The sequence below is a fragment of the Enoplosus armatus genome, chromosome 9, assembly GCF_043641665.1.
Source record: "Enoplosus armatus isolate fEnoArm2 chromosome 9, fEnoArm2.hap1, whole genome shotgun sequence".
Lineage (NCBI taxonomy): Eukaryota > Metazoa > Chordata > Actinopteri > Centrarchiformes > Enoplosidae > Enoplosus > Enoplosus armatus.
Genome location: NC_092188.1, coordinates 15,496,332 through 15,511,343, shown reverse-complemented (window position 1 = coordinate 15,511,343; position 15,012 = coordinate 15,496,332). Strand labels below are relative to the sequence as shown.

Here is a 15,012-nt window from a genome sequence, read left to right as displayed (position 1 = left end):
TTTTCACCGAATATCTGGTAGGATTTGAGGTTTTGAAAGCCAATATATCAGGTATATGTCATAATAAATGTCCTACACCAAATCTGTCCAGGTGTCCCCAGGTGCATACTATGGATTTGTTTGGCTGAGAATGTGATTCGTAAACCTCAAGACATTATCCCTGACCCAACTTTGTGTCTTTTACAGAACTATAAAGCAGATATGCCTCAACAATTAGCTATAAAACATAACTTTTTACATGATTTTTGCTTTTATTTAGCTATATTATGAAGCAAACATGCCAATAAAATTATCTTTTAAAGACAAGAAATCATAACAAACCATTACTAACCCTAACCCAGGGTACATTTGAGCTAACAAAGCCCGTATATATTTTAGTGTTTGTTACAGTGACACAAGGCTTGTATGGTTGGATTCCTGAGAGCATTTGTTGAAGGGTACAAGATGTGTGTGTTCACATGGTGCAACATTTGTTCTTGTTTGCGTGAGAGTCTTTGAAGCGCAGTCTCTGCTTGGATCGATATTTCTCCAGGTAGGTTAGCTGTTTACTGTTGATAGCGCCACGACGCTTCCTGAAACACACACAAAGACAAACAGTGTGTGGAGGAAGTCAATGGTATCAGAGCTCAACATGCTCTTTTCAGTATGTCTACATACATTGACTGTGCAACATATTACAGACATCTTTTTGATTACTTTTATTGTACAATCCAGATCAGGATTGTGCTAAGAAATAACCCCCTATCTCATCACTTCATCTGTATTTTCATCCTGGTATAAGACTCATTATGTTCCATGAGCAAATCCATGATGCTTTTTCTTTTCTTTGCCGTGGTTCATCTCTTGCATATAATAAAAAGGATCCCTAACATTTTGTTCATTTAGCACTCGCATGTGCTCTTCAATTGGCACTGCACATGTTACAGCAGAGTATCAGGGTGCGTCGATGTCTGCCACATTGTCTTCTTTGATATCACCACCGGATGGCACCAAAAGAAGAACAGAGTGGATTTAAGTAGTAACCTGAGAGCTAGTTAACAATCCTCAATGCACTCTACTGTGTTATTTTATTCCTATATATTTAAACTGCTTTAACAGGAAGAGAGGAGGAAAATAAAAGACAAATAAAGCACAAGTGCATAAATTGTATTTGTGGTGTAAAGTGTAAATGTATTATGTACATGTACTTACTGTCTGATGAGTTGAATAGCATCTTCATACTTCATCCCGCTCTCTATAAGAGCCAGAGCAACCAGCACAGGAGCCCTGTATGTATGCATGAACACACAAACACACAAGTCAAGTCTGTGTCTGTTGAGTCTGATGTCTGAGTAAAAATAACAGCAGTTAACTGTCATCTGCATCTTAAAAAAGTTTCAGAAATGCTGTTTAGAAATAGAACGATCAAGTTACAGCAACTGTTTTTGTCTCACTTTTGCTAACAGAGCAGGCCAGAATCTGTCAGGGTGGAAATGTCATTGCCACTAAAACTAGAAAAAGGCATCATCTTTTACAGTTACAAAATGATGGTGTGACTGTAATCCAACTTGTCTGACCTAGGTTTATACCAGAAACATGAAGACGTCTTTTATTTCAGTACTTTTCAGATTGTTTGTGTGTGTGTGTCTGTGTGTCTCTCTCTCTTGGATTCAGTTCAGACACAAACTGTGTCAAAGAAGTTTGCTTCTTTTTTTTTTCTCTCACCTCCCCAATCCAGCCACACAGTGAACAGCCACGCAGCATCCTGGATCCTCCTGAAACTTCTTCTTCAGCAGACTCAACCAATCATCCACCAGCTTACTGGGAGGCGGAGCTCCATCGTCAAACGGCCAATCCTGAAAGAAAATACTTCTGTCACTCTGTACTTTGTCATAAGATGACTATGTTTGATTGTAAATGTTGTGTGTGTGTTTAGTATGTGCTCACCACCACATTAATGCCGTCTTTCTCCAAAGGTGTTTTATCGTAGGTGATATCACAGACTCGAACAACTGTGGTGGCACCGAAGCGCTTCAGGTCCTGGGAAAGTACATCATTTCAGTTCAAAAATGTATATTATATATTATAAGTTGTTTAAGTTATTTCAGGATCAACACACACGTTTCTTACCTCTATGAAGGAGCTGAGTGTGCTGTCTGTGGGGTTGTGTGTGATAAGGAATCTCATGTTCTTGTGGCACAGTTCCACTGGAGCTGGACGGTTCATGGTGGCTAGTGTGACCTTTGACATCAAAGGATGACCTCTGACCTTTATGTGGGAGCAGTTAGTCGTTAGAAGACAGAAGCCCAATGTCAAGGAGAAATCTACTGTACATAACATTGCTCATAAAACGAAACAAATGACACCACCTGAAGTTGGGGGAAATCCCCATAAGGTCTTGCAGATCTTTAACTAGTTACCTCAAGTTCAAATGTGTTTTACTTTGCTGTTTTCTAGAGTGAGACTTCGACACCTTTTTCACCTAAGACATTTTGACATGTCACAGTAGGAAAGGCACAGGTGAAAATAATCATATTAATGATGGCTGAATTCCATTTAGCTGCTTTGGTTTCAGGATCCTATTATTATTCATGCTGGCTCACCATCACACTGTCACGGCTTACTGGGACACACCATCGTTAATGTTATTAGTAACACCTGTGCTTTTCCATTTTCCCAAAATGTCTGCTGTGCAAAAAGGGCCTATTTATTACAACCTGCCCACACACCACGAGCTTGACTCCTGTAGGGCTGCATTACTGCAACGTTTTGATATGTTTGCAATGCAACCAAACCTGTTGCAAGGTCACATATTTACATTTTATGTAAGTCTCATGCAATATAGAGTGAAATAAAGAAAATCTAGTAATGGAACAACAGTGTTCAAGGAGGAATGTCATACTGCACTTAAAGGCCCTACACCTCCACAGGTGTTTTCACTTATTTGTTTGATTATACCTAATCTCAGAGCTGTGTGAGTGGGTACAGATTGTACTTCCCTCACTCTTCGGTTACACCAGTTGAAGCCGGGACAACTCACAGCTCTATCCGTTGGGACATTGAGTTTTGACCTCACATATTTGCTGTCATAGCTCTGGCCAATTTCTACCTGCTCTAATCAACCGGAATAACGGAAAACACCTGTGTGGGTTTGCAAAGAGAAATTAAATGAAACATTCTGTGTGAAACAAAATTCTATCTATCACTAACTTTTACTGATAAGGGTGCACTTTATAATTAAAATACATTAATACTGCACTTAATACAGTATTAGATGTAAAACAAAAAATAAACACGACACAATTGTAACTGTCAATGGAGCAGCTCTTTAGACAGTCTCTGAGTTGAGAGTTGACTGGCATTGCTCTTGCTCACATTTTGAATAAGATAACAGGGACGTGAGTGTATTTTGGGATGGAATTTTAATTTCAAAAATCTTAATTCAGGGATGCCTCCCATTCCCCAAAGCACACACAGCCACTATTTTAGTTAGAGTACTGATAAGAACTATTTGGGTGCCATCAGAGCCCAAACATGCCAGTAAACGAGGAGAACAGACAACAAAGTAAATGTAAATAAACTAAGCCAGTGCGGTTGTCTTGTCTTAGCCAATACTGCTTATGCATATCACAGTAGAGCATGCAGAACAGAGGTTTTGCAGAAACAGGTTTACACTTCCCAAGAACGCAGGAGAGGCATATGTGGCCACTTTTCCTCCCAGCAGCACTGGCACTGGTTGTATTACGAATACTGATGTTTTCTGTTTTGTCGATGTGAGCAGGGTGCTAGATGTGCTTTGTCAATGCATTATTTTCTGATGGCAAACATTTCACCTGTTATTACTGTCACAACCACTTCCAAAAAACATCAAACAGCACTGAAAAGGGGGAAGGAGGTGTATTTCTATGCAAGACCTGGGGACATAAAAACGTCTTTTAAATAAATCATACACCCCTGGAAGGGCAAGCTGAAAGCTGATTTCAGCTCATTCTGACCAAACTAAAAAACTATAATCCTCTTACTGGCCACATGAAGAATGCCAGAACAAGTCAGTGAAGTGATGCAGTTAAAAGGTGTTGGTGCATCACTATATTTAGTCAAGATCTGGTGACCAGTCATACCTCACCTTTAGTTCCAGCTGTAGCAGTTAACTGCTGTGTCTTCAACTTATATCAGGTGTCCAGGTGACTCTGGACTTCCTGTCTTCTGTCCTCTCTTGTGGTACTTCCTATTGGGAGACTGTTTATAGCCGTTTAAGGTATTTTCCCAATTCTGACGTCCTGTTGTCTTGAGTACTGTTTTACCCCATCAGTTGATTATATCCTATAGTCCAGAGTGTCAGCTCTCTCTCTGTTCGTCTCTTTGTTTTTATCTCTCTGATTGTCCAATCCTTTTCTCTCTTTGTCTCTCAGTAGCTCTCTCTTTCCTTCTCTCTCCAGTTAGCTTTCAGTGTGGCGGCTCCGCTTGTTACCCCATCAGCTGGCTGGTTCAGAGGGCAAAAGGCCAACGGTCTTTCAGGTTTCAGGGCCGCAGGACTGCATGGTACAGCTTCATCCCAGAGAGAGTCTAAATGTGTTGGGCATGGCAGTAGTCACCACTCCGCCGCACAAACTCCATCAACCAGCGATTCTAAGGAGCAAAACGCACCAAAAAAATGTACTCTTTAGATAATCAACTTTCAGAAAAACAGTCAAGGTCTGCAAAATCAGCCCATACTGTAAATATACTGACAGCCTTCATCGGTAATGTGGGGGCCAACAGGATTGGCTGATTGGCTGATGTACAAAGATACACATGAGCATGTGCACATATACAGGTTTTAAATGCTTTCCTGAACCCACTAACAAAATCATAGCATTTGAATCACATATGAAATAAAACCTACATTTTTGCATGCAAACCTAAAGCCTGTCTGTGACTAGTGAACCTGAGTGGACTTATAGTTTGGTCCTTTTTTTTTTTAAATGAACAAGCCAATCACTGGCAAATATCAAAACCACTAGTTTATGCATATATTCAAGACCACTTGATATTTACAAGTGAGTCCTGATTCTGCCTTGTCTGGGAAGTCAGTTGTGTGCATACAAACAAACACATGTACACACAATGAGTAAACTGTCACCTCATACAGTTACTGGACGATGTACAAAAGTTCCTGTTCCTATTTGCATGGAATGGACGAGAAAAGCAGGGAAACAGACAGATGACAGATGCAGCATGAGCTAGAAAATGTAATGCATGATGCGCATGATGGAAAATGTTATTAGATTAGCCTGCACAATATCAACAAAATTAAATTTGGTCTGAAGAAAAAAAGAGATAAAGTCTGAAAACTGGCAGTCTATGTAATTTACTCTAGGAGGATTGTAAATGCAGAATCTGAGGGCAGTTCCTCTGGCTTTGGTACAAAAGACCACATATTAGAGTACAAACTGTAAAACAAAATAACAAGGAAGGTTAGCTCACCTACTACATCAGGTAGAGCAGGTCCACCTAGATTGGAGCTGCAAACATTATTCCATTTGATAATTTAATTGACACATTTTGGCCTTGGATTAAAACGTGGTTGTTTGCAACTAAATGTCATCCTGCTCCAATATAAATGGAGTTCATTGGTTGCATTTTCACCACTTGTCACTACTGTTGTTGATCACATACATATCTGCAGGATATATTTGCAGAGATCTTAACAACTTAAAAGTATGGTCTATTTAGCCAAGATAGTATTGTGTCATGAATTTGTGTTTAACACATTTCCCTTTATGCTCTGATGTAACTGGCCTGAACTCCAGTTATACAATATGCTTCATTAGTTCAGTACATTTGTAGAAAATTCATGTCTCTTTAGATAAATATTAAGTACCGTAGTGAAAGGATAAAGGATGGACACTGCTTGGATATTCAAATGCTGTTTCTTCAAAAGTAGGCCAGCAACAATATAAAAAAGGCATTACAGAAACTTGTCTGATAAACATATTAAAATCTCACATAGTTACACAAAAGGCTGGGAGTAAACATGAAGGCAGGTACTGAAAAACAAACGCTGATTATCTCTGTGGCTTGTAAAAAGGTCCACTCTACAGTAACCACATTGGCAGCTAACCAAGACACTAGTTTCTGATGGCCTGGACAGTATCTTACTGAAAATGCAAATTAGCAACATAATTCTAGTTTTCTTCCTGTTTATTGATGGAAAACTGAGATCTATGTTGGGTGTACACATTTAGGACAAGGGGCAGAGGTAGTGAGGGAAAAACGAAGGAAGGTGGTCAAAGATGTAACCCTCCTCTCACTCACGTGTCCAAACGTTCAGACAAACAACCAAGGAAAGCCCAGAGGTACTCTGGGTAATCTGTGGTCACCTCTTCACCTCAGCTCTGACACAGACACACACACACAATCACACACACACTCTTCATAATCACATGCCGACTTACTCACTAACAGAAGAGTGTTGTCTATTCCAGGTTGTTGACTCTCTATAATTAGGAATTTATCCTGTGTTACCGCTAATCAGGATAGAGGTCAATTATTTTCCATCCAGTCAATTCAAAGTGTAAAACTTTATTGTTACTGTTTTACAGTCACATATAGCACAAGCAAAACAAAAACAAAAATCCACTGAGACAAACATCTCAGAGAGAAAACAAATTTGTATCAAAGCAACATGACAGAAGGAGCTGTCACAGACAAGACAAAGCAGTGAATTCACTGAAAGTGAGAGACAGGCTAGGTATGACAATGCTCTGAAGCATCTAAACATAAAACAGATTTAAATACTAACTCTTCACAAGTACTGCAGTCACTTTAGACATTTAGCTGGCACCTATAGCCGAGTCACTTAATATAAAAACAACATATGAAAGCATAAAGGAGCATGAGGGAAATGGCTAGACGGTAGCAGTGATTCCAATTAAAACTGTAAAGCCAATCCTCCCTGTTACCTTAGAGCGTGGTTTGGTTTGTAAAAACAGGTGCGTCCCCAGTTGGTCGTCTGGCTGCCTGGCTGTTTCCCTGTCACAGGCTGGGTCAGGACCCAAAGAGGTTAAAAATGGATCTCAATATTATTTTAGAGCTGCATTAGGTTGCCAAACTTTTCTACAGTACCTGCAATGTGAGGCTGAATGAGACACAGTGAGCTTGTAGGTTAGTAGTAAAGACAGGGCAGGTTAGTAGTAGCCTCAAATAGTATAAATCCTGTTACAGCACATTCACCTCTGCTGTCTTCCACTTAACAATGATAGAGGAGGTTTTCTGCAGCGGCTCCAATCACAAGTCACTCTGAAGAAGCAGCTAAATGCTTAAAATTGAGTTGTTTCTGAAAGCCTACATTATACAGCCTTCTTTCTTACCTCAGTGGACTGCTTGGCTGCTGAACAGGAAAATCCACAAACCACTGACTGGCAGTTACACCAAAGTCCTGCTGCAGCAGCAGCAGCAGCCCTACAACAGTGTGAGCGCTGACAGACAACCAGCTGACTGCCTGTTATAGTAAACCCCTGTAGACACTGAATACCCTGCAGCTGTATTTATAGCTGTATCTATACTAGCGCCTGATTCTATGGCACATCACATTTTTGTGGAAACAACAGTCTCCAATGCCAGTACACCGTGTGTCTTCCTGCTCTCAGCCAGTTCCAGTGAAGAACTGTGATTAGCTTGATTGCTATCTTTAGTAACACTACTGTGGACATTAATTCATATGGAAATGATCTATAACTGCATCTACATTCCTCATCTGTCACATCCAGACGTTGCTAAAAAGTTGCTAAACTTGTTGCAGCAGGTTGCCACACGTCAGGAACCTTTCCCAAATATTATTTACAAACAACAAATACAATATCTATTGAGTGTTTGTCCTTACCTGCTCTTCAATGTCATCTCCAACCACAGACTAAACACAGACAGTTCTTCTGCCTCCTTGCCACAGTTAAGTCCACCAGCTTTTTAAAGTATTTTTCTGTTACTGGAAGCTGAAATGTCTGGTAGTCAAGCAGCAGAAAATTAAGTCTTTCTGCAACAACCTGTCGCTCTGCCCCACTATAACACTATAACACTGAACTTTCTACCGCTCCCTGCCCCTCCTTGCCTCCTTAACCGCTGCGGTGTGCCGGGTGTGCCAGATAGTGGCTCTACCTTGCTGTAGCAGTGCAGTGTGCTGGGCTGAGGATCTGCTGTGAGCTGGTCTAATCAGGCTGAGCAGCCATCTGACCCTGACAGCCCTGTCACCACCAGAACACTCTACAGTTAATGCTCTTAGAGAGAGAGGAGAAGAGCCTCACTCCCTCCTCCTCCTCCTCCTCCTCCTCCTCCTCTTCCTCCTCTTCATCCACTTGACTCCTTTTTCCAGGGTAAAGAAAAGGTGCTGCCCCCCCCTCCTCTCCTCTCCTCTCCTCTCCTCAGCCTTCCAATAGGCTGATGATTTCATGGTTCAGTCAAGGACGACTGTGGTCTCACTATAGTGCAATACGCAGTAACAAAATAAATGCTGATAAGTGTCAGTTCAAGTTTCTCTCAAATATTACAAATAGAATTTGTGAAACTGCGGGTGTAATGAGTGTTTGCTATGACACGTCTGTCTGGACCTTCTCTAGTTTTCCTTACCTCCCTCTCCACCCCCCCACCCCCCCCACCCCCACCTCCCTCCCTGAACCAACTAAAAATAGACAGTCCTTTGAGCTCCCAGACAGATTGGACAAGTCAAACCTCTCAGTTCGTGGAATTAACTTTCTCCTTAACTGACAATAGTCCTAAATTTGTTGTTGTTGTTGTTTTCCTACAGCCAAACTACTGTGTGAAGCCAATGTATTGTTGCCACAGCTCATCAGCCAATGCGTTTTGTATGCAATTTGTTTACAAGGTTATGGTAAGGATATGTGAGTCCACAGAGTCACAAGACAGAACAAGCTGGGGGCCCCACCTCACTATCAATCACTTTGAGTAGAGGTTTACGTGACTGTTCACCCACGCACAGAGCTTTAAAAAACATGTCTTATAGCTAAAATTAGCTGAAGGACTACTTGAAAATGTGCATTTTCTGTGTGTATATGTGGTCTCAAGACTGGAGCTGTGTTTGTTGCATGCATTCAAAATTATTATGGTGTCCCGCCACTTTTTTTATGCTGGATAATAAGTGAAGAAGAACAACTGAAGAAGAAACTGAAGAACAAAATAGAAAGAAAGAGGACTCCATTTTGCCTTGATGTCCTTTAATGACAACATTTAAACATCTAAACCTAGAATAGAAGTGAATATGGCTCGTTCACATTCTGTACAGTACATGCATTTTAGAACTTTTAAAGCACAGGCGTCATCAGGATGTGTGTAACGGCAGTGGAGAGAGACAGGAACATGGAGGGAGAGATAAGGGTATGGCTTGCAACAAAAGGGTCGAATAGGATGTTGCGGTATGTGTCTAAGACCACAAAGCCAATTTTCTTTTTGCCTTATACTATAAACATTACCTGAGTTAAAGATACAATCAAGGTCAATGAGGCTGACTGACTGCAGTACCTTAATAATAAACTATAAAACAAACATTAAGTATCAAACAGGTGATCAGTATGAAACAGTAAGTATGGAAAAAGCTGAACGGAGTAAATACAACGGATGGAATATTCACCAAAATTTCACATTTATAGATAATATGACACAGAAATGTTGTCAAATATCTTCAAGTTTGATCAAACATTTGGCAAATTATGATATGATCTTTGTACTGCAACCAAACCCAATTTTTCATATATTAACACTATTTTATGTCAAAAGTGTAAAGAATCAGTGAGTCCATTTCAGTAGCATGTAAAACATATCCTTTTAAAGTTATTGGACTTAATTGATATGATGTATTGGGTTGCAGAACATATGTTACATTGAGGCAAAGCAGCTTCAAGATGTGTCTCTTGGACATGCCGGTGATTTTTGTGTGTTATGTTGAAGACTGAGCTTCAGTCCAGCTCAGTCCAGACTTCTCATGCGTGACATTTGGAGAATAGGTGAAGGGTGGAAAGGACTTCAATCAGTGCTTCAACCTTTAAAAAGTATCTATAGTCCAAATTTGTCCAAATGTTATGCATTGAAATGTATTTTATTCAGTTACTTTGAACCTTCCAATAAAGTATACATTAATACAACCGGGACATCCAATGGCGTGTGCATCCATGTAATTGTTCCCCAAATGCACATACTCTTCCTCTCAAGGCTGTCTCTATCTGATCCTCCTGAGGAACAGTCAGCTCCAGCGTGACCATCTGTTTTGATGCTACAAACAGCAGTGCGCTGGCCTAAACATGGTTGCTGCAATGGTTTCTGGAAATTTGAGCTGACACCTTGTAGGTCAACCCTCAGCTGGCAGTCCCGTGCTTTCTGAGGAGCCTAAAGGACACTTGGAGAGCCAGTTGTAGCCTGATGAAAGCAATGGGTGGACTTGCAAAGACTTCAGCACTGAATCCCTTTATCACAGCTACAAGGAAATGCCAGCAAAGTGTTCAAGCCTTGTTTTTATTAACCGAACATTGCTGATGGTAACGATTATGGTAATTATGAGTCATTCTGCTCAGGCTCACCTACCAGAGTTGCACCGAAGCTACAACTATGAATAGAGATAATTTATTACCTTGTTTTCTAATAATAATATTAATATGACCGCAGTACTTTACATCTCTTGATCTTGAGTCAAGCCCCTAAACGTTTTCTTCATTTCAGTTTACCTGTTGGTGTTTAACTAGATTCTCCTTGGTAAGCTATTCCTGGCATTATGTAATGATTGGGGCTATTTAAACCTCCTATCACCTTTATAGAAGGGCTCTAATCTGGCTCAGTAGCTTCTTGTCTCACTCTGTTGTATTTGTGTCTGATGAATACAAACAGAGCCTCCAGTAAAAAAAGAAATTGGCTAACCTGCAGTGATATAACCACAATATATAACTGGCCGGTTTGTCAGCCAGCCTATTTAACAATGTTGTGGGTAACTACCAGTAGTGGAAGAAGTGCTCAGATCATTTACTTAAGTAAAAGTAGTAATACCACAGTGTAATAATACTCTGTTACAAGTAAAAGTCCTTTATTCAAAGTTTTAGTAAAGGTAAAGGAAAAGTACAAAAGTATTAGCATCAAAATATACTTAAAGTACCAGAAGTAAAAATACTCATTATGCAGAATGGCCCTTGGATTATAATCACTGTTAGATTTAATGTTGCAGCTTGTAAAGTTGGAGTTAATTTTAATTACTTTATATACTGCTGTGTAGCTTAATCGCTAATGACAATATAATAAATAAATAATAAATAATAAAATAATATTTTATTTGTTGATAATGTCAATAATGTGAATCTGTAAAGTAACTAGATTTATCAAATAAATGTAGTGGAGTAAAAAGTTAAATATTTCCTTCTGAAATGTAGTGGAGCATAAAGTAACATGAAATGGAATTTCCTCAAAATTGTACTTGAGTACAGTACTTGAGTAAATGCCACTGGCAACTACAACTGCTGCTACCACTACAGCCACAATACTGATTACAAAGCTACTGACACAACTAACAGTAATGGTATTTATGTTTCAAGGTAATTACAGCTGGTAATTCCTTTTTAATAGCCCATGTTTATCTGCAAACTCCTCAGAAATTAGGTTAATCTTTCATAAATCCACCTCCTGACTACTGACGTCTATATAAGTCTGGATCTGTGTCATTCACTTTGGAGGCATGGCTGAAGTGGGAGTGCAGGCAAGCGTAACATTTACACAGATTTACCATGTTGATATGTTGATATGAATTACACAGTGCGTCCCCTCCCCTGGCCTAGTTTGTAATTCTGTCCTCCAGGCTTACTACTCATGCAGTAGTGTGAAATACTGTGTAATTCCCAGACCAATAAGAGGAAACTGGATATAAAAAGGAAGCATAGTTTCTCCCAACAGCCATATCTATACTGTAAGCTGTCATTTCCTGTTTCACACACAACAAGTAAATGTTAATGACATCTAAGTAAAACACAATCACAAAATGTCTGATTTCAGGTTTATACCTACATTTAGGGGATGTCATGTGGCAGCAGGTGTTTGTTGGAACACAGAGCCCCTCATTGGCCAGGAGCGGATGGTGGAGAAACAGCAGTACGCTCTGTGTTGCATCAAATGATCTTTCAGGGGCTTCCTGTTTTGAGCCATGCTAATATTTTGAAGTTCAACTAGATTACTATAGGAAACAAGATTAAGTGTGTCAACACTACCTAGGGCATGGTCACAAGTAGATATTGCTTTGTTTTAAGAGGTCATAAGCCACAAAAAGCTGAGGACCTCTGGGGGGATTTAATGGATCTTTACTTTACTTTTTACTTTTAGAAAACTATTTCAGGCATCAAATTTTTAATCTAACACTTCGCAGCAAAACAGTGCTCCGAAATCTCCTTTTATAGCCTGGCCATGACAATACGGCTACATGCTGTACCATTAGCCAATAGCCAATGTTACTATACAAGGGAAGAGTCTGTGTGTTTTTGCACATAAACACGTACACACCCTCAGAAACATGCTAACAGGAGAACTCACACACATGCACGTACACATATTCACAGGACGAGCTTCAGAGAAAAATCCTACACACACATACTAACACACACACACACACACACACACACACACGTACAAATAACAACAAACACACACATGCACACACAGTCAAGCATGTGGCAGGCGGCAGCAGCTGCTGTGTGTATAATTAGAATGTTTTGAAAGCTGAGAGTCAGACAGCAGGACTTTCACCTGCAGACTGAAGAGTTACCATGACAACCAGCTGTCAGCATGACAATACAACTTTACCATGCCAGCCGCATTATATATGTATATGTAAGCCAGGTGCCCTGAATTGAAGAAAGTATATGCATTCCCTCATGCAGCCGATTTTACAGAAGCAATAAACTAGGTTCTTTCTCACCCACAACATACCACATGTGGAGGTTAGTTATCGATACTTATCTCAATGATCACTTCACCATGCTGAGATTTCAAAACCTGCCAAACTTTCCATCTCACCGTCCATCCCTTCTGTTTTGAAGCAGACACACCCACATGGGATTTTGAAGACACAAAAAAGCTCCAGATGATCAAATAATATATATATAATTAAATTAAATATATATATATTGCCATATTATATGTGAAATTCAAGATATATGAAAGTACAAAGCAAAGTGAGGATAAAGCTCATATTATACACATACAAAAGAATCTGCACATAGCAGAAATAAAAGGACATCAGCAAACACAATAAAATGTATCTTAAGCAATAGTAATTTAAAAAACAAGGTTTGTCAGGTGAAAAACAAAGCAGTGGGATTTCATTGACCTTCTTCATGCTGCGAGTGGACAAGCTGCATCCAGAAAGTTGACAAGAAGCTCCATCTAGTGGACTGTACTTGGAAATGACACAAAGCTTGGGTGACACCGGAGTCTTGGATTTATTTACTGGTTGGAAGCAGCAGAAAACAGACTTTTTAGGTTCATTGTAGCTTTAAATGGCTAATCTATGACTGTGAGGTTTGTAAACATTTACTTCAAATACTGATACTAGATTTGCTTTGTATGACCAATGCTGCACATACTTTGCATAGTTTCTTAATTGATAATATAATATATGATACGGCAGAAGTTTATATCAGGTTGGTATCTGATGTAGGCTTAATTATTTAAGTGATGACATCTGTTCAATGATTCATTAATATAGGTTTTAAGGTGAAATCAGGCAGTATGACACAGTAAATAATAGGTCCGATTCACCTAAGACATTTTGACATGTCACAGAACGAAAAGCACATGTGTAAATGACATTAATGATGGCTGAATTCCATTTAGCTGCATCAGTTTCAGGGTCCTGGTATTGTGTATGCTGTCACACTGTCACACTGTCATGGCTTACAACAAGTCAAAATGTCGGCTGTGAAGAAGGCCTTTCTGACTTTATTTTCTTTTCAGATATTATAATCCTGTCTTCATTTCATATCACTTTATTATTTGGATTTCTAGTTTAACTTATTATTTGACCGTTAACATCTGCCTTAAATGCTTCCCACCTCAGCAGTATTTAGTTCAAAATAGGACCATGATTAATCAATGAAATGTTGGTTTTGCCACCATTTTGTATCAAAATACCATCTACCAATAGCCCTAAAATCTTAATGTTGAAAATTCTTCAACAGCACATCAATATGCATAGTTGAATGTGTTTCTTATAGTTTCATCTGTTTCACGAACTCTATGGGCTGTTTGACAATCCGTCTTCAATTAAGCACCAAGTAAACAGCAGGAAATTCCAGCTACAGAGATGCTAAATATGGAGAAATATTTAGAGCTATAGACGGGTATTGCTATCGAGTGTTTTGAAATTAATGGCTGCACTGTTATTGTACACACAGTCACTCTAAATTTCAAATTCACGGTAGAACTAAATATAAGCAAGAAGACAGGTTAATGCTGTTGGCATTGTCAAATCTCTTTGTAAAATAGGTGACACATCAATCAGACAACACATGCCCCGAAATATGGGACAGTGGTCAATGGTGAAATAGGCTATCAGGCCAAAGCTTAGTCAGGGTTAGTATAATGTTAAAATGGCTTCAGACTGACGTGAGGCTGAATAAGACCCATCTGCTGCCCTCTGCTCTTCAGCCACCACTAAATGGATTAAAGCTGCTGCACACACAGCTCTCAGCTGTGTGTGTGTGTGTGTGTGTGTGTGTGTGTGTTCGAGGTAGTTATTATGTCTTAAAGAAGGTGTGCAGTCTGCTGTGTTTCCGCTCAGCCAGCTGTTACTGTCTGCAGTGTAATCCACCTGCTACAGTGGAGACCTCTATTGCATCTATCTAGGAAACTTCCTGTATGCCAGTGACAATAACTGTTGTATATGTCTGATAGCTGCAGACATTCACAATGTTGAGTATTCAGTGTTTTGCTCGGGGCTACATGACTGAAAAGAGAGCTAATCCACAAACCTTTGACCCTCTGCCATCATTTTTGTATACAAAGCTATAACTGGAA

The 15,012-nt window shown here is 39.7% G+C and overlaps 1 protein-coding gene across 2 annotated transcripts; it reads right to left on the bottom strand.

Annotated features, from left to right (window-relative positions):
- Positions 1-454: 454 nt before the first annotated feature.
- Positions 455-2,229, bottom strand: LOC139290012 (protein tyrosine phosphatase type IVA 3). Of its 2 annotated transcripts, XM_070911700.1 has the most exons (5): positions 2,110-2,229; positions 1,927-2,019; positions 1,705-1,835; positions 1,192-1,266; positions 455-572 (listed from the first exon to the last, which is right to left on the bottom strand). In XM_070911700.1, the coding sequence occupies exons 1-5, from the start codon at positions 2,227-2,229 to the stop codon at positions 455-457; spliced, it is 537 nt and encodes a 178-aa protein (XP_070767801.1). The 2 variants fall into 2 exon arrangements, with proteins under 2 accessions (XP_070767801.1, XP_070767802.1); XM_070911701.1 differs by lacking the exon at positions 1,192-1,266 and having other exon boundaries at positions 2,110-2,208.
- Between the last annotated feature and the right edge of the window lie 12,783 nt (positions 2,230-15,012).

Excerpts from the sequence above, each read along its gene's own strand:
- LOC139290012 (XM_070911700.1), bottom strand. The coding sequence starts at position 2,229 with ATGTCAAAGGTCACACTAGCCACCATGAACCGTCCAGCTCCAGTGGAA. Across the intron at positions 2,020-2,109 it reads CACTCAGCTCCTTCATAGAG|GACCTGAAGCGCTTCGGTGC; the intron begins GTAAGAAACGTG and ends GTACTTTCCCAG. Across the intron at positions 1,836-1,926 it reads AAGACGGCATTAATGTGGTG|GATTGGCCGTTTGACGATGG; the intron begins GTGAGCACATAC and ends ATTTTCTTTCAG.